This window comes from Ovis aries, chromosome 21, assembly GCF_016772045.2.
Source record: "Ovis aries strain OAR_USU_Benz2616 breed Rambouillet chromosome 21, ARS-UI_Ramb_v3.0, whole genome shotgun sequence".
NCBI lineage: Eukaryota > Metazoa > Chordata > Mammalia > Artiodactyla > Bovidae > Ovis > Ovis aries.
In genome coordinates this window covers 21,525,667-21,545,175 of record NC_056074.1, presented here as the reverse complement: position 1 = coordinate 21,545,175, position 19,509 = coordinate 21,525,667, and the positions used below count along the sequence as shown (strand labels likewise).

Here is a 19,509-nt window from a genome sequence, read left to right as displayed (position 1 = left end):
ATCGCTGCAGCCATGGACCATGGTGGGCACTGGAAAGCCAGGTCTGTATTTTCAACAACTGAGGCTGGGAATACAGGGCATTTGGAGGAGAGAGTCTCGGGGAGCCCATGAATTCTGTTCTCTTAAAAGTGCTGCAGTGGATCCAGGCCCAAGGAGTCTGGGGAAGGAGGCACATTACCCCAGAGAAAAGGCTTGAAATTAAGGCCAAGCTGCCTTAGACTGGAAGACCCTTAAGTGTGATTACTGTCAAAAACCGTGAGCTTTCTAAGAACCTATGAGAATCCAGAGAGCTCTGTCTCTAGCAGGTCACAACCTCTGCCATGATGTCACAACCCTCTGTTCATAGAAGCTGAAGGAGTGTCCTTACCCCTGCAGCGCCCAAGCTTCTGTGGCATGTATGTTGGTTGTGAAGTTCACTAGGGCATCTGGTTCTCATAAAGAACCTTTGGGCCTTAGACCTCCTCTAGGGCCAGTCCATGGGAGGAGCTCTTTCCATACCAACTAGGTACATTGGAATATATTGTACTCAGTGTACCTTTGCTCTCTGTGACTTTCAGGGTTGGGCAAGCAGCAGTGCTGTGAGGGGTACTGGCTTTCTAGGATTTGAGTTAGGGTGGGGAAACCTGGGGTGCATTTTTAGATCATCCATCATTTCAAAGGTAACCTGGTTGCCTTCTTGCAGATACATTAGGGGCATGTGATTGAGAGCAAGCGGTGATGCTCTATGTGGAATCAGACTTTATATTAGAGAAACTAAATCCTGCTCTTGAGTAGTGACCCATTCAGTCCTTGCTGTGGAAGAAATCACAGTAGTAAATCATACAGATGCTTATCCATCGTTGGCCCTAGATAAAGCAGAAAGAGTGGAAGGTTTGCTGTGATTTGAAAAGTTACAGAGTGGGATCTGGAGAATGGCAGTGTGGGGCCTTCATTATGATGGGCAGGGATTTTATATGCAGTTAAGCCAATGGATTTAAAGAAACCAAAGAGGTTTTTTTTTTTTTTTTTTTTTTTTTCCCCAAATAAGTGTTATTGGTCTTTCACTGGTAATAGAACTCTAGATTCAGAGCCATGAAGGGGAGTCCAAATTGTAGATGGCTCCCAATGAAAGGAGAAAATATGACCTCAACATTTATGCTTCTTCAGTTTCTTTGAGCATGTTGTAGACACATGCTGCTTCCTGTGTTTGGACATCCTGTGCCTTGTCCAGCCAGCCTCACTCATCCCTCAAATCTCCTTTCGATACCTTGCGTTAGGGCCCCTCTGTGTGATAACATTTTGGAAGCACCTTGCTCCTCTCCATCACAACATCTCCCATAACCCAATAGTCAACAATAGCCATCCTGACTAGAGTGTTAAATGAATGAGGGAATGTTTATGCTGTTTATGGCATTTCTGTTTTATCCCAATTTTCTAGGACAGTGGCTGGATACACATCATGGGGCTTAATATTTGTCAAACAAATGAATGGTATCTCTGCCAGGAACTAAAATTAAGGAAGCGGTTGGAGTAAAACCTGGAATTCCATTTCAGCAGATTGTGTGTCTTCCTCTGAGCATCTGCTCATTTCCACCACTCAAGTGTAAATAAGCTCCAAATGGATATTACTCATTTTGGTATCTCATCCAAGAATGGTGTTCTGTTGTGTGGTGTTATTTCTCTCTTGACTTTAAGTCCCCAAGCAACAAAGTAATGGTGGACTGCATCCTGGAGAAAGAAACACGGTTTGTTCCTTTGGAAAGATTCAAGGCATGTTATGGACTAGAAAATGCTGAGTGATGGAGTAGTGGTCTCCAGGTCAGGTCAGCATTCCTTGAATGTCCCTTAATGAGTAAAATCATGGCTGGGATGTCATGTAGAGTGGTGGGGAGAGACTGGGCATTAGAATCATATTGGAGTCTATATATATCTTTTAGGCATTGCCTACCAGCTGTAAGACCACAAGAAGGTAATTAACATCTTTGAGTCTTGGTTTATTCATTTTAAAGCACTCTTCTAATTTTACTTTTGGAACACGGAGGATTTAATCATCAACTCTACAAATATTTCCTGAGTGTTTATTGTGTGCTGGATATTGCCTTAGGCACACAGGGAACAAACTTGCAGGGTCCTTTCCCTTGAAGCAGTGAGCTTCTAATGTGGAAACAGACATTCAACAAATACACACAGAAATGAACATGTAATTAGTAACTGTGCTACCTGCTATGAACAAGAAGAGAGTAGTATAGGAGAGAGTAATGGGATTTTCTTTAGACTTGAGGGACAAGAAAGCCTTCTCTGAATAGATGATCTTTAAGCTGGGACTTGACAACTGAGTAGAAATTATTCTGGCAGGGATGTGTCATAGGTTCTGAGTTGGTGGGACAAGCTTGCAAAGACTCTGAATCAGGAAAGAGATTGGAGTACAAGAGGAATTCAAATAAAGGCTGATAAACTTGGCGGGGGGTGGGGGGTGGGGCGGGGAATGACAGAGGGAGAGGTGAGCCTTGTTTGTCATTTCAAATCAGAGTTAAGAATTTTGCATTTTTCTTGAGAAATTGGAAAGTCTTCGGGAGAAGACTTTTAAGGGGATGAGTGACATGATCCAATCTATGTTTTAAAAGGATTTGTTTGTGGGGAAAATGGATTAGAGACAAGCAAAAAGGGGAACAGGAAGGCAAGTGAGGTGCTTTCTTTTTAAGAAATAATAGTTTGGAGTAGGTTTTTTTTTTTTTTTTTCTTATTGCCATGTAGTGGAGGAAAAAAAGAGATTCCAGAGATATTCATGAAATAAAATGAATAGAACTTGGGAAGGGGCAGTATTTGAAGAGAGAGGACAAAGATGACTCCTTTGGAGGGGAAAAAAAGATGGTTTAAGTGAATAAAAGTGCTGCAGATTGATACGGAGAACTTGGAGAGCATGCATATCAGATTTAAGATCAAGAGTGCAGTTTCAGCTGGGTGAGCCATGAGACGACTCTGAGGTCATCCAAACTGAATGTCAAGTGGGCCGTGGCTATAATGATGTAAAATATGTAAAGTGAGGTATACAAGACAGTGTGACTTCCTGTCTGTAGAGGGCTGTGGGAGCCTTTATTATTGCTTCTAAGCTAAGTCGCTTTAGTCGTGTCACACTCTGTGTGACCCCATACATGGCTCCCCACCAGGCTCCCCCGTCCCTGGGATTCTCCAGGCAAGGACACTGGAGTGGGTTGCCATTTCCTTCTCCAATGCATGAAAGTGAAAAGTGAAAGTGAAGTCGCTCAGTCGTGTCCGACTCTTAGCGACCCCATGGACTGCAGCCTACCAGGCTCCTTAGAGGAGGTGAATGTTCTTAACCAGAGACCAGAAGAGACAGGGCACAAACATTGACCTTGTTTCGATTTCTCTTGAGAACAGATTGGCAGAACCTGCAGTTGGGTCCTAAATGGGCCTCTTTGAAAACTTTATTGGGCATAGAGATCTACAAACAGCATCAGAGAATAGTCATTAGTAGTTGTCTATGCGAGGTTTTTAAATCATAGAATAATTTTCTTAGTGGTCTTAACAAGAACTTGAGTTAAATCATAACTCTGCCACTTCCTGGCTGTGTTATGTTAGATAAGATGGTCCCAACCACATTTTCCTAATCTATAAAGTGAGAATAATACTAATCTTTAGAGTTGTTGTGCCTGACAAATTGGAAAAAGTCAACAAACAGCGACTTTTATAACAAAAGTGTTCTCTGTCTTTGGACGACTGCCATTTAGACGATGTTGCTTTGTGTGCTTCTAATTATACGATGATAATTACAGAGACTCTGGTGGTGATTTAGTCATTAAGTTGTGTCTGACTCTTGCAACCCCATGGACTAGAACCTGCTAGGCTCCTCTGTTCATGGGGTTTTCCAGGCAAGAATGATGGAGTGGGTTGACATTTCCTTCTCCAGGGGATCTTCCTGACCCAAGAATTGAACCCAGGTCATCTGCATTGCAAGCAGATTCTTTACTGACTGAGCTATGAGGGAAGCCTACAGAGACTCCAGATTCATTTATTAAAATATTCAAGTAAAAGAACATGGATATTGAGTATGTATGTACGCATGTGTGTGTGTATTCTACAGTCTGGCCACAACTTCTAATGCTGGGGGGAAAAAGATACTGATTAAAGAAAGAAGGTGACGTTGAAAAATCTCATGCATCAATCTATATTGATAACCAGCTGCTGAGGAAAATATTGTACCAAGAGTTAGTAAGAGGACTAGAGAAAGACAGGTGGCAACTGAAGACAGATATCCTGAAGGGACAGGTCTGTAAGTTAAATGCCATGCCTCTCAGACAGCAGACAGGAAAGACTAAACTTTTAGAAAGATGTTGAAATGCGGAGAGTTGATTGAGGATTTATGACTTGGCAGCCAGCTATCTTGGGGTGGTTTTGAAGAATGCAGATGAGCAGCTGGGGTGATGAAAGTGCTTTAAGACTGGATTGTGGTGATTTACTGTATAACTGTGTGAGTTTACTAAAAATCATCAGTTTGTCTTTACAATAGGTAAATTTTATGGTATGTAAATTGTACTTCAGTAAAAATGTTTAAAGAAAAATGGTGACTAGCAAACTAGTCCCATTAGCCTTCTAGTTGCTCAAGAGGGGGCATTAAAATACCACTGTAGATTCATCCACATCTCCATTCACTCATTAATTTAACCACCCATATTTCTACCTGTCAGTTTTTACATTTGTCTATAAGCCATCCTTCTCCACAGACAGCTATCCTTGTGTGAAAAGCTTTGAGTTGAAAGAAATGAGTCAGACATAGATCTTGACTTAAAGAAGTTGGAGTGATTAGAGTTAGTATTTTACAAGAATATTTTAAATTGCCCAGCCTTGTGTACATGCTTGTGTATGTGTGTGTGTATCAAAAAGAAATCTAAAATGTAATCTGCTTGAATCTAGGCATGCAAAACAGAATATCTTTTTTATCCCTTGGAGTGTAGGATGCTCATAAAATTGTTGCTTTTTGATTAGGAACCCCGGCATCAGTGACACCTGGATCGTGGCTCTGTGTACTTTCACTCCTGCCCTAACTTCTCTGAGTTAGTGCCACATCCGTGAAATAGGGTTATAATTCCAGTTTCATAGGATTGTCAATAGAATTAAATGGAATAATGCATCTGAAACACTTTACTGAGCATCTAGCATATATTTTGTGCTTGATAAATGTTAATCATTCTTATTACAACTGTGCCAGATTATTTGAGGTTCTTCAAACTTACTCTTCTTCTTCAAGGGTTGGGGTCCCATTCCTCCCATTGGAATCTGTGTCTTGCAGATCCTGTGTCTTGCACAAGTTTCTACCTGTGATGAGTCAAAGGTCAAGTTTGGCATCAGCTAGTAGGGATTTCTTCTTCTCTGGAACACTATGATAGTTTGTACTGCTCACATCTTACTTAACTACTTCTGTGTTTGGCTTACCTCACCTTAGAGTTTCTAACTCTCTTGTGGTCATGGAATGTCTCAAACACCAGGGTCTTGCATAGTGCTGCAGCCCTGTAAATATTGAGTAGGTGATTGTTCACTCATGCAGAAAGGCAAGCAGGTACTGAATAAATACTGCTTGAATGAAGGCTTGAGTTAATTAAAAAGAAAAAAAAGAACAACACATGTTTTTGACACAATGGTGAGGCCCAGACAAAGTGGATTTGTCCATACCATTAATCTGTCTCATGGGCCCTTCATTGCCTTTGAAATACATTTGACCCAGCTCTCTGCATTGTGAATTGACATGGCACATGCCTGCTAGAGAGACATGCATTGGAAAGTCAACAGTGTTTGAGGGGCTTTGTTCTGGGCTATCTATCAAATGTTTGTGGAAAGTGAAGGACAGTTGCATATCCTAGAGAAAAAAAAGTCATGCAACAAAGGGTGTTCATATAACATTGAGTCAAACTTTATAATAAAAGAAAATGTGACAACTTAATTATTGATCAATTGTGATGCGGGGAGGGAAGTCCAGGCACTTCCTCTGGCAAAGAAAGCTATGATACTCAAAAATTGTCCTTTTACTAACAGAAACATCAAGTACTTTAATGGTTATTATAAGCCTTTTAAGTCCTTGGAAAAGTGTTCTTGGCTGACAGAGGTTTCACATTTTCAATAAGTTAAGTTTTACTCTGACTTTGACTGAGGCAGTCACCAGTTAACAGGTCAGATAGTGAGGCTGTTATGCTCCCCTCAGCTTTTGGATCCACTTTCTAATGTCACAAGTAGTGTCTACATCTTTCACTTTAAAAAAAAAATTTTTTTTATATGTGAGAGGATATATGAAAAAACAAATTATATAGGCCTTGGAGTTCCCCAGACATAATTTAGAATCTTGGCATGTCCACTTATTAGCTATATATTAATGAGTTTGAGTTTGAGCTTCTCTTTTCTTATCTTGAAGCTCAGGATAGCAGTGTTATCAAGTTGTTTTGAACTTTAGCCATCATTGTCAGCAGTACTGTTATCATAATCATTATCATTCTTATCACAGAGGCTAACATTTAGTGACCTCCTAGTGTGTATCAAGCTTTGCTCTAAGTGCTTTATATGAATTAACCCATTTAACTGGTTCCACACAAATTAATAAGGTATATTATCCCCATTTAAAACATCTAGTGTAATGCCAGACATAGGTGCATGAATATTATTATTTAATAGGAGTTATTTTATCCTAAGAATGTTGGTTTAAAATTCTGTCTCAAAAGAAGAACATTCTAGAATGTTATCACCAAAAGGAGTTAAACTTCGAGTTTATATAGTTCAGTGCTTTTTATATTTTTTTAAAACCAGAAACTGTTGTTCATATAATCACTGTTTCAACAGTATAAAAGCAAAGCTGTTCTATTTGAATCAGGGCTGGAGGACTTGAGCTCTGACCAACAACTCAGCTGTACCCAAGACTGAGGAATAGTGTGAAAATCACTGATGTTGTCCTTTCTTGGTATATGTACCTAGACAGGCAAAATGACTTATTGTGTTTATTAGTAAAGACCCTGAATTATGTATTAGATCTCTTCTCCAAGATCACTTGTTTTCTATGAGAGTACAGTATGTGATATAGCAGTGTAGTTATTATCTGCTAAAATGTATGAGTTAAAAATGATAAAGCACCTTTTATATACCTTGTTACATTTGAACTTCGCAATTCCTGTGGTGGGTATAACCTAAAAATGCATAATATATAAAATTTTTTGAGGGTTGGGAGATAGGTAGAATTGGTAATAGAGGTAGGACGAAAAAAAAAAACCGCACAAAAAAACCAGTGACCAGAAAAAAGATTGATTCCATTGAGATAAGTAAGCACACTGGGGTTGGCATTTGCCCGGAGGTCAATTTTTAATCCCTGGTGGTAGAATCTGGCTTCTAATGGACTACTGTTCAAGTAGACAGGAGGAAAAGCCTGAGGCTTGCATAAGTAAAGAATCTTGAAGGGTATCTCCTCAGTGGGTGACTAGGAAAAATCTGCTCTGTAAGAGGAGACTTGCCTGTCAGTCGTGACTCTAGATAGGGAGTACAGCAGAGAAAAGTTTGCATTCCTGAAAGCTTAGAATCTAAATTTATTCTACCTGTGTGGCTCAATCCATATGTCCCAAGGCAAAATGTAGTTTAAAGTGATTGTGGGTTGATAGTTCCCTTGGGCATCTGACAAAAGCAAACACAGATCCTCTCTGAAGAAGTACAGTTTCAAAGCCCAAACCTCAAATAATTCCTGCAGATTAAATCCTAAAAAACATGAGCTCACAAAGAATCATAAAAGAATCACTCAAAACACAAAATGGTAACCATGCAGGATACTCAGTGAAACAAACCAGAATCAGAAGACTGAAGATGTTGGAGTTGTATGTGTAAAATGTACGTCTGATATGTTTTTAAAAGGGGGAAATCAAAAGAGGAAAGAATGAGAGACTACAAATTGGCCAAGGAGATTTAAAAAGAAATTGAATTTTAGAAAATAAAAAGAAAATACAAGTAAAATAAAAATGAGGTGGATGACTGAGAGAATATGACCCTACTTGAGAGAATTAAGAGACCGAAAGATACATCTAGAAGTTAAACAGAATTCTGCATAGAAAAAAGAGATGGGATTATTAAGGCAAGTAGAAGTAACATGGAGGAGAGCTTAAGAAAGAAGAAGAAGAATCTCATTATAATTCTAGAAAGAGAGACTTAGTGGCAATGGTGAAGAGAGAATGTTTGAAGAGAAAATACTTGAGAATTTTCCAAACTGACAAAAGATTTAACCAATCTTTATATTTAAGAATCCCAAGGAATCCCAGGAAGAACAAATAAAAATAAATTCACACCTAAAAACCTTAATGTTAATGAATATGAAAGAAAACAAAGCTCATCGACTTGACTAACCAAATAAAATAGATCTTAAAAGTCAAAGAGAAAAGGTTTGTCACATGCTAAGGAATGACTGTTAGGCTAACAACTGACTTCTCAACAGTTATAACAGAAGCTATAAACAATGGGATATCTTCAAAATGTTGAGACAAAATATGTACCTAGTAAAGCTGTTTTTCAAGTAGGAGGGTGGTCAAAGGACATATTTAGATAAATTGAAATTGAGCATCAGTTCAGTTCAATTCCGGACCTCCCTGGTGGCTCAGACGGTAAAGCGTCTGGCTACAATGCGGGAGACCTGGGTTCAATCCCTGGGTCGGGAAGATTCCCTGGAGAAGGAAATGGCAACCCACTCCAGTACTCTTGCCTGGAAAATCCCATGGACGAAGGAGCTTGGTGCAGGCTGCTGTCCATGGGGTCGCAAAGAGTCGGGCACTACTGAACGACTTCAGTTCAGTTCAGTTCAGTCACTCAGTCGTGTAATTACTGTCAAATTTATCTTCACTAAAAGGAATTTATGAAGAATATATTAAGAGGAAAAGTAACTATCCCTGAGGGAATGCTTTGGATTCAAGAAAGACTCTTGGGCAAAGAAATGTAAAATATGTGGTTAAAAAAGTATGCCTCAGGAAACATGTTCACGAATGTTTCTTGCAGCTGTGCTAATAACTCAAAACCTGCAAGTAAGTCAAAGTCAATATTTAGTATAATGGATAAATTGTGGAATATTTATACTATGAAATATTATATACCACTGATGAATGATAGCCATAGGAATTAATATGAATGAACAGGAAAAAAAAAATATGCCATAGAGGATATGATACAGTATGATTTTACAGGTGAAGTTCAAAATGGCCAAAACTAAATAACCTATTATTTAGAAATACATACCTATGTATGGTAAAGCATATAGAAATATGTAAGGGAGTGATTAACACAATTGTTAGGGTAGTTGTCTCTGATGGCTGAGAAGGGGCTTCTTTGGGGATGTTTAATAAATAGGTACTGATAATACTTTTTGTATTAATTTTATTTGATATATTCATATATATACATTTTATACATTTCTTATGTATCATAAATTTTGTAATAAAATCATTTAAAAGACTAGTCACATAAGAAGGCAGTGGAAAGAAAATTCAGAATCAACATGGATAAAAGCTTTCAAAAAGGAATAACTTCAGCAAGTTTGTGATTTAGGAGAGAAAATTCTCAGGTATAGGATGGTCCAAAGTTCTTTATTCCTCCTTATGGATATGCAAATTTGCCTTTGCATATTGCCAAGGCATATTCTCATGTATGCTGACATATAATAACAATGTTTCATGCTTTATTATTTGGAAGTCTTTTATTCTTCTCTTTCTTGATGTAAAATTTTATTTGTTTCTTCTAGGTCATAACTTTTGTGCTGAAGGACCTAAATGTGGTGAAAACTCAGAGTGCAAAAACTGGAATACCAAAGCTACTTGTGAGTGCAAGAATGGTTACATTTCTGTCCAGGGAGACTCTGCCTACTGTGAAGGTAAGTGAGCTATTTAATAAAATCAACTTGTGAGAAATGTATTCCTGATAGATATTGCTGAAGATTGAAAGCTTTCCCTTGGTTCTGGTCCTGTGGGATCCTAGAAGAAATTGTCAACTTCCTAAGATACTCTCCTCTCCTGACTTATCCAGGAAGCTTAGTAGCTATTCAGAATCTTGCTAGTAATAGCAAGACTTCTGAAGGAAGTTATGAAACACAGAAAGCAACAAAAGCAATGGAGCCATATCAGATCCCATGTTCTACTGTCACTGCATTTAATAATCACCAGCAAAACCCTAAATACCTCATTTTACATTGCCTTATTTGGGAAGATCATCATCTTCGATTTCAGTTAAATGTTATGCAGTGGATTCTCTTTTGAATGGAATGCTTTGATACTACCTTCTACCCAATTGCCATCATCTTCCTCTGCCAAGGTCACGTGTTGCTATTAATAATTCCCAAACTCTTGTAAAAGCCCCAGTGACGGATGGACTCATAACTTTGGCACATGGATTGGTGTCATGATAGTAGGTTGGTGGCCTCGAGGATCCGTGACCCCCTTTTCTCCTTTACAAAGCGGAGCAACTCCTCTGTCTTATGTGAACCCCTCTTTCCATGCTCAGTACTCTGGTGGCAAGCATTGCAGACTCCTGTTCCTTTAACATACCAGAGGGTCAGGAATTATTTCTGACCCTGGACTTAAACATATGAAGTGCCCTAAAATGTAAGACCTTCCATTTCTCCAGTGCTCACTGGCTTCCTCCTGTTGGTTTAGAGAAATTGTTATAGGGAAATTGATGCTAGGCTGTTTCTCTGTCCTGGTTGGACCCAAGTACTCCTGTCATCTTTACTAACTATATATTGAACCTTAGGGACCTGTTACTCAGGAATGTGGATATCACAACTGGAATAAATGCTGCAATGTCTTGGTCACTATCCTCTACTGCTTTGGTTCTCAAGTAGATCAGGTATTGTCAAGGTGAAGACAATTGATGACAATAGTGGTAAATCTCTTTCCATTCTGCTGTTTTATGTTGTTGACTTCTAGCTTAACATTTGGCTTGCTAAAGACCTTGTCAGTGGTTAAGGAAATGTGTCTAATTACTGTTAGTGTATCCTGTTTTCCATTTCTTATGGGAGATTTTCTTCATTACCATTTTGGTTCTCATTGGCAATACAGTATAAGTCTAGTAGTTCCTCCCCCACTTTTTTCTACAGTTCTTTTTCTTTTGCTTACTGAACTTGATTTGGGAGACGTGTCACTTGGGAGAATGAAGTTGCCTCTTTAGCTATGCAACTTTTCATCTAGCCTTAATATCATGTTATCAAGACTAGTCAATTTTGAGAAAGAGGATTATTAATTTAATGTTTCATGTTAACATTTGTTTTTATATTGTACCTTGTGCTGTTTTTGTATTGTGCCTTACACTATTCTGTGTTTCTGTCAGAAAATGAATGCATCTTTAAAAAAATAAAATATGAACATTATTTTCTCCATTCATCATGAAAAAAATCCCACAAGCCAGGTAATGGTCTGAAAAATTTAGTTTTTTACCTTCTGCTATATGTGGGATAGACTCAACAATTATAAAAATAATAGAAGAACCTCAAAATAATGTGAATCCTGATTCTATCATTGGCAGACATTTTGGTTGTCTTTTGGAAGCAGCGCGCACACCATTCCTGACTCCCCTTAGCTGTTGAGACCTGGCAGGAAATAGCTGGCATAAATGCTGTTTGGGACTCTTTAATTCTCTCTTCATTTTTGTTATGTAGAATTAGTTTTATGAGGTGCCATGTTGTGCCTACCCTTTGTGTGTGATGGAGAAGGAAATGACAACCCATTCCAATACTCTTGCCTGGAGAATTCCATAGACAGAGGAGTCTGGTGGGCTCCAGTCCACGGGGTCACAAAGAGTTGGATACAACTGAGTGACTATCACTCACTCACTTTGTGTGTGAGGCCTTATGTTATTGATTCTGTTGAGCAATTTTAGGTCTAAATCCCTGTTTTCTTGAACATGTTTCTCAGCTCATTGTGTGTGCAGGGCATTGGGCCAGTGTATACTATGGGACTACCTTGGGACATGGTGATATTCTCAGTCTTCAGTCAGTTCTCTGTAATCATGGGAACATTTCACAAGTTCAAGGATAACACCTAAGAAAAAAAATGACTAAACATTAGAGCCTATATACTGTCTAAGAATGGAAATCAGGGGAAAAAACAGGAGTCGCATCCTGGACATTGAATGGGAAGCACAGAGAACCAAGTAGAGTGAATATCAATATTTAGAGCAAACACCCTTCTCTCTTTCCATTCTGCCATCTTCAGCACGCCTGGGTTTTGGGCTTATTTTCCTGTGCCTGCTTGATGGCTGCCATAGCCCCAGGCGGGATGTCCTTCTACCAGCATCCCAAGGAAGAGATGGGCAGTGGTTAAAAACCTTCTCTGTGTAAGGTTCTGTCTTTTTATGTTTAAGGAAAGTTCTTCTAGAAAGTCCTTTATAGCCTCCTTTGGCTCTCCCCATGCAGAAGACTTCTGCTGTCTTAGTTTTTAGACCTGGGTTACCTGCTATCCACCCCTAGACCAATGAGATGGTTGTCTCAATGCACAATGGCTTGCACTAATTGTGTTCCAGCCCTGGATTTGGAATAAGGCTATACTTGCCCTGAGACTAAGTGATCTTTGCTCTTTGCCTGAATTAAATATGGTCGTAGCTGCAGGAGGAGGGTATGTGTGGCTTTGGGTGGATAGAAAGCCATGGATACCACACTCTGGTATGGCAAAATGCAGTATGGCCATTTACTCAGCTTCTGTCTTCAGAATTATCCTCTGGGATCCTCACCACACAGCCAGCTGGGTACCAGAGATGCTCAGAGGCTGAGTTCATCGTCTCACTATAGCCTAGAGAGAGAGGAGTAGATATGTATGAACTGCTTCAGGCAAGTTATTTTTTACTCAGAGTAAATGGAGTGAAGATGACCCATATTGTACAAATCATGATGAACAAGACTGGCTTGCAAATTAAAACAAAATATTGCACTCATTGTCCAGACTGTCTTGAAGAGCCTATTCAGGCTTTCAGTGGAAAAAGAATCACAAAAGACTTTCAATTTTCTTAACTTCCTTGGGTAGTAGAAGAGAGATAGTGTATTAAGGGCTGTTCCTGCTCTGCAGAGATTGCCTTAGAAACTGCCATTGAGGAGATATCAGAACTCCTGGCCAATCAATAGAAGGTAATAAGAACCTTTGTCAGCTATGATACAATTCAAAGGAGGTTGTTTCATTTTTGCCTCGTCTGGCTCCAACAGGAACATTCCCAATGTTGAAAATCGCTGTAGTCGTTTTTTTGTGTTTTATGAAATCTGGTCTACTGTGACTTTTTAAAAAAAAACCTTTGTGATGACAATGGGTTGGTCTTAAATAGTTTCTGGTACACTAGCTTCAGTTAGAGGTAGTATCTTGAGGAAAGTACAGTAGTTGGGGTCTATTCCTGATCTTGAATTTGAAGCCTACATAGTCTCACACTTTTCTTAGTAAAAAAGTAGTAAAAGGTTAGGTTGAAGAATAAAGAGCGATATGGTACCTATACATCATGAAATCCGCCGGGCATAGAAAGTACTACAATTAGTATTAAATAATACCTCCTACTTACAGAGTGCTCTGCATTTTTTGAACTCCTTTTACGTATAGTATACTCTTTGAGCCTTCCAGCGAATCTTTGAGGAAAATGGTAGCATTCATCAGATGAGCTCCATTTTGTAAGCGTGGACACAAAGACTCAGAGAAATGAAGTAAAGTTAATATTCAACTCACAACTCATATGCCTTGACTTATACTGCACCCTACCTCCCCATCCCCCACCCTGTTCCAATGTGGGCTTATTAAAAATATTTGCTATCTCCTTGATCTAATGAAATCTGAATGTATATGAGATCTGTACCATTTAGAGTGAAAGCTCAAAGAGCTGTTACAGGGTTCCACCTCTTATCAACTGGCAATGTTCTAGAGTGGCATCTCTCCTTTAGCTGTGGTCTCAGCACGAAGGTGACTTGGAACTAGTGACAATGGACAGGTGATGGACACGTGGCCTTATGAGAAATAACTGTAAATCACTGATACTTTGGAAGGTGCAATTATCTGTTAGCTTTGTGTAACTTAGCCTAAGCCTACTGGTATACCTGCCTAAGTTAGTTGACCCAAATCTTCTGGTTTCAGAAGGATACCTCCAACTCAGTGTTCATGACTGAAAGTAATTTTCTACAGAGTAAGCATTGAGAGTTACTAGAAAAAGTACAAACTGTGTAGACCATTAATAGTCTTCCCTGGCTCTGCTACCAGGTAATAGATATTTACAGACCACAAGTAGTAGATTACTGCTTTTTTATAGCCAGTTCCAATGTGGGAAATTGTATTTCCCAATTAAGATGATAATGAGACAATGCAGGTCAAAAACTCAGTAAATTGTCTGGTTTTTACTGGTGATTCAGTGAATTACAACAGTTATTGTCATCAACCTATATCAATGTTTATAAGGATCTTTCTTGGAAGAGTGTGTGCTTGTAGAGGCCAATACTTTGAGAATGTGGGCTTCTCATGTCTACCTCTTTTTGGAGTATTGGAAGGTAGCAGGGGAGAGCGTTCTTAGATGGAGGGACCAAGTTATATCAGTCCTGCCAGGAGCATATTGTTAGCAGTGAGGTACCCAGCATAGAAATAATGATGAAGTCCTTCCTTCCTTGTAAAAACATGAATGGAGCTGAGTTGAAGGGTAATATGTGATGGAACAAAATGATTTTATTGGTTTCGCTTTAATGATTGCATGTAATAAAACACACACACACACACAAAGCTACAGCAACTGCTTAGCAAGGTGATTTATAATGTCTTTTGCATGACTGAAGGTGATGACAAAGAGTCTGACCCCATAGTGTTAAGAGGCTGGGAAAGTGGCAGAAGGTCAGAGTTCAAGCAGAAAGAAAATGCAGAACTCGGGGGTAGATTTTTTTGGATGCAGAGGCTAGTGTGTGTACACTGCCATAGAAACAAGCCTCTGTGAGTCCCTGATGAAGAGAATGTGTGAAAATGCTGAGCATCCTTAAGTTATACTGCTAATTCTCCAAGGATTAATCAGGTAACTCTTATTTTGAAATTTTCTAAAATGCACGAACCTTGCAATCCGTGAAGCCCAGTTTATGCTCAGATCTGAGGTTCTGTCTCCTAAAGTCTGATGTGGACCGCACAGGGATCAAAAGCCGCTTATGGATTATTCATGTTTGTAAAACATTAACTCTAAGCTCCTGCTTGCATTTATTTCTGGAGATTCAGAATGCTTGAGATAAGAATACCTCAGGGATCCCCCTTTCCCTTCCAGTGTAGCCTGTACAACTAATGGAGAGATCCTCTGGTATCCAGATATGTAAACAGCCCCCTACCCCACCCTATCCTGCCAGCCTTCCCAAGACACAGAGATCTCTGGCCGTTGCACTGCTTGTGATGACCCATGTGTCACTTTCATCCCAGCAGCAGAGTTGCGCTTTCTTCCTGGACCTGGCTTTTTTTTTTCTTTTGCCTCTGCTTCTTTATTCCCAAGGCGAATTTACAAAAGCATCTACTCTTGCTCTCCCACCTACTTAAACTCTTGCCTCTTCTTAGAAACACCCACCCCTCCCATCCCCATAACTTTTTTTTAAATTAAAAGAACAAAACTCCAAATCTAAGCCATGGCTATTGCACTTGTGTTGAACCAAGAGTTTAATTTTTAAGCTTATTACTGAGGAAGGTGACCTAGTCAAACTGGCTGGGGCAATGGTCAGGACTGGAGGTTAAAGTAGCACTTGTTTTTATTTTTTGTTTTCAATATAACCATGTTTTAAAAGATCATTTATAAGATAGTTGGAATTTTTAGTAATTTTTTTCATGATAAAAATGTTCTAAGTGTTAAGTTACCAGACTAGCACATAGAAGCCATGGTAGCTCATCAAGTAGCTGAACTATTGTACTACAGAACTCTCCTGAGTCCCAGGGTCCTGAGAACAGAGGACCATGTACTTTTCTCCCAATCTCAGTTAATGGCACTTCCATCCACCCTGTTGCTGAGGTCACTAGATGGAGAAGTCATTGTCAGTTCTATGTTGCCCTCACTCCCAACATCAACTGCATTGGGAAGTCTGGGTAGTTTTACTTACAAAATAAATCGCACGTTCACCCACATCTTGCTCGACTCTAGTCCAAGCCTCCTTTATCTCATGGTTGGTGATTGCACTGGTGTCTACTCTTGCCCCACCCGTAATCCATTCTTCAGGCATCAGTCAGAGTGAGTTCTTAAATATACAAGTCATATGATGCCAATCTGCTCTTTAAAATCATCTGATAGTTTCCCTACATCTTAGAATAATGTCCAGGCTTGGTCCTGCGTACGGCCCCGTGTGAACTGGATACTGCCCGCCTCTCTGTGTTGGTCCCTTGGCACTCTGTTGTGTGTTCTGTCTTTACCCGCCACACTTGGACTCATATTCTCCAGTAGGCTTCTGCAATAGTTCTTTCTTTGCCCTGGATGTTCTTCACCTAGATCTTTGCAAATCCGTTTTTGATGGATCATTTAAGTTGCAGCTCAAATGTCACTCTTTAGGAAGGTCTTTCCTAACTGTTGCAGGAAGGCGGACCCCTTCCAGGGCCGGAAACTGGGCTTTTGTCTAACACTCAGAAATGAATTATCTGAGGAGACACATGCGCTGACAAAGCAAGAGATTTTACTGGGAAAGGGCACCCGGGTGGAGAGCAGTAGGGTAAGAGAACCCAGGAGAACTGCTCTGCCGTGTGGCTCGCACTCTTGGGTTTTACGGTGATAAGATTAGTTTCCTGGTGGTCTTTGGCCAGTCATTCTAATTCAGAGTCTTTCCTGGTGGCGCACGCATCGCTCAGCCAAGATGAATGCTAGTGAGAGGGATTTTGGGAAGTGGACGAACACGTGATGTCTCCTTTCAACCTTTTCCGACTCTTCCGGTTGGTGGTGGTTTATTAGTTCCGTCTTCCTTATCAGGATCTCCTGTCATAAAACAACTCATGCAAATGGTTACTATGGTGCCTGGCCAGGGTGGGCGGTTTCAGTCAATGTGCTTCCCCTAACATAACCACCCTCCCTGAATTAGCTCTGTTACTACCCTCAGCTACTCTATACCACTTTCATTTTATCTGTTTTATTTTCCTTATACACTTATTATCTATAACTGTTTTGCTTTCTTGTGTTTCCTGGTTTAAAGGTTATCAACCGACTTTTCCCTTTAGAACAAAAGTTGTAGAAAGGCAGGATTTTATCTTATTCACTGTGTCTCCAGCACTAGGATAGTGCTCCGGGTGTGATAAATACACCAAGCTGTTTGCAGAATGAATGGACGAATGAATGGTTCATGCTTGTCTGTGTTTGATGCTATTTCTTGTCAGATTTGTCTTGTTAGTGTCAGTTAAGGGCCACTGTTTAGAGTACAGAATCTGATTTTGGGCCTGAGTCTGCTCTCTCTTTTTTTTTTTTTTTTTTTTTTTTGCAAATACCCCATTCATGTAATGCTCCAGTGCTGTCTGCTCCCTTCATTCCATGGTAACTGCACTGCCATTATTTGTTACAGATTGACTTTCTTCACCACATGGCAAGAGAAACTGGGCATGCGTGCTAAGTTGCTTCAGTCATGTTCAACTCTTATTAGTGAGCTTATGGACTATAGTCCACCAGGCTCCTCTGTCCATGGGATTCTCTAGGCAAGAACACTGGAGTGGGTTGCCATGCCCTCCTCCAGGGGATCTTCCTGACCCGATGACTGAACCCATGTCTCTTATGTCTCCTGCATTGGCAAGCAGGCTCTTTACAACTAGTGGCATCTTGGAAGCCCTTGTAGCTCTCCCTTAATTTTGGTAAGAGAATCATTTAAAAAAATTTGTGTTTGTCAGCTGCTTATAGAAAGAAACATCTTCTGGGATTCAACAAAATAGAAGCTTTTGTTTCCATTCATACAGGCTTTGAAATGGATGCTCCTTGTTGGCAGGTGGTTTTTCTTAAAACTGATTCAAGAGCCCAGGCTCTTTCCCTCTTTGGCTCAGCTACATGCAGTGTGGCTTCCAAGGCTGACATGATCGGGGAAAGGAAACGGAAAGTGACGACTGGTAGGTTTTTATGGCCAGTGCTGGTCACGTTCCACTTGTCTCAGACTTACTCACTGGCCTTACCTAACTGCAGGAGAGGCTGGTAAATGTGCAGCTGTGTTCCTGGGAAGAAAAAGAATCTGTTTCGGTCAATCACTTCTGCCCCAGTTGCTGCTGCTGCTACTAAGTTGCTTCAGTCGTGTCCGACTCTGTGCGACCCCATAGATGGCAGCCCACCACGCTCCACCATCCCGGGGATTCTCCAGGCAAGAACACTGGAGTGGGTTGCCATTTCCTTCTCCAATGCATAGTAAAAGCAAACAAACAAAGAAACTCCCCTATTAACTTTATGCCTCTTTTTGTTTATTTCCTGAATCTCCCTGAATGGGCCTCTGGCTTTTTGATTGTATGAAAACTTGCTCACTTGGAAACTAGATAGATAGGATTTAACCATCTTACTTCTGCTTTCTTTTTGCATTATCTCCAGACTTCCCTGGCTTCCTCTGTATCACCTCACCTGCTGTTGCTCCACGCCCCGCCCCGTATACATCATGTCCCAACGTCACCCATTTCCTCTTCCTTCTGAACAAAATTCACAGATTCTCACATGCTGCAGTTCTGAGGTTTATGCTAGGAGGAAAGCCATTCATGGAACAAGCTTACACACATTTGTAAATGATTGATATCTGTATAATGTTCCCAGAGGTAAATGCATTCTTAAAAGAGGATGCATGTTGATTAAGAAAATTCCCAAACTTTTAAATTTCATGTAGTATATTAAAAAAAAAAATCTCCTGTGTGTGGTAGAGTGAGCTCTTGGCAGAAGTAAGTGGGTTGTCTGTGCCTGGGAATTTGCCGTGGTAGTCAGCTATCTTCAAATATCCCTGCTATTTAGCATTGTCCCTGACCTCATTTATTTTTTTCTTGACAACTCCCAGGGCTGTGATAGAGTGAAAGAATGTGAACAAAGAATAAGGTGATCTTGAATGATCCCGGTTCTGCCACTTGCCAGCTGGTAATCTTGGAGAATCACCCAGTTCTTTTGTGTCTGACTTTCTCATGGTCCAAATAAGACTTTTAAACATGTCTTAAATAGTACTGGCCACTTGTGCAGGTTAAATAAGGTGTGGAATGTGACAATATTTTGTAAACACTACAGTAATGTCAGGGCAAGATTTCCAAGATGGGCCTTTCCAGTGAGCTCAGAGATTTTTAAAAAGAGAGATGATTGGTAAACCATGGGCAACTATAGGGCTTCAGCATACAATAAGCACCTTTCTACGTGTTTTATGACATACTTGCCATATCAAAGACGACTGGAATCATGAAAACAATAATAATAGTAATAGCACAATACTAAAGAATCCAAATGACAATGCAGGAGAAGCAAGAGGCATACGTTTGATCCTTGCCTGGATCAAGAAGATCCCCTGGGGGAGGAAATGGCAACCAACTCCAATGTTCTTGCCTGGAGAATTCCATGGACAGAGGAGCCTGG

The 19,509-nt window shown here is 40.1% G+C and overlaps 1 protein-coding gene across 7 annotated transcripts in view; it reads left to right on the top strand.

Moving 5' to 3' along the window:
* Positions 1–19,509, top strand: part of NELL1 (neural EGFL like 1) — a 1,034,396-nt gene that overhangs the window by 293,934 nt on the left and 720,953 nt on the right. For all 7 annotated transcript variants that reach the window (XM_060403970.1, XM_060403968.1, XM_042238438.2 and 4 more), the window contains exon 12: positions 9,743–9,871. In XM_060403970.1, coding sequence (XP_060259953.1) covers positions 9,743–9,871 — 129 coding nt within the window. The remainder of the gene's footprint in view (positions 1–9,742; positions 9,872–19,509) is intronic.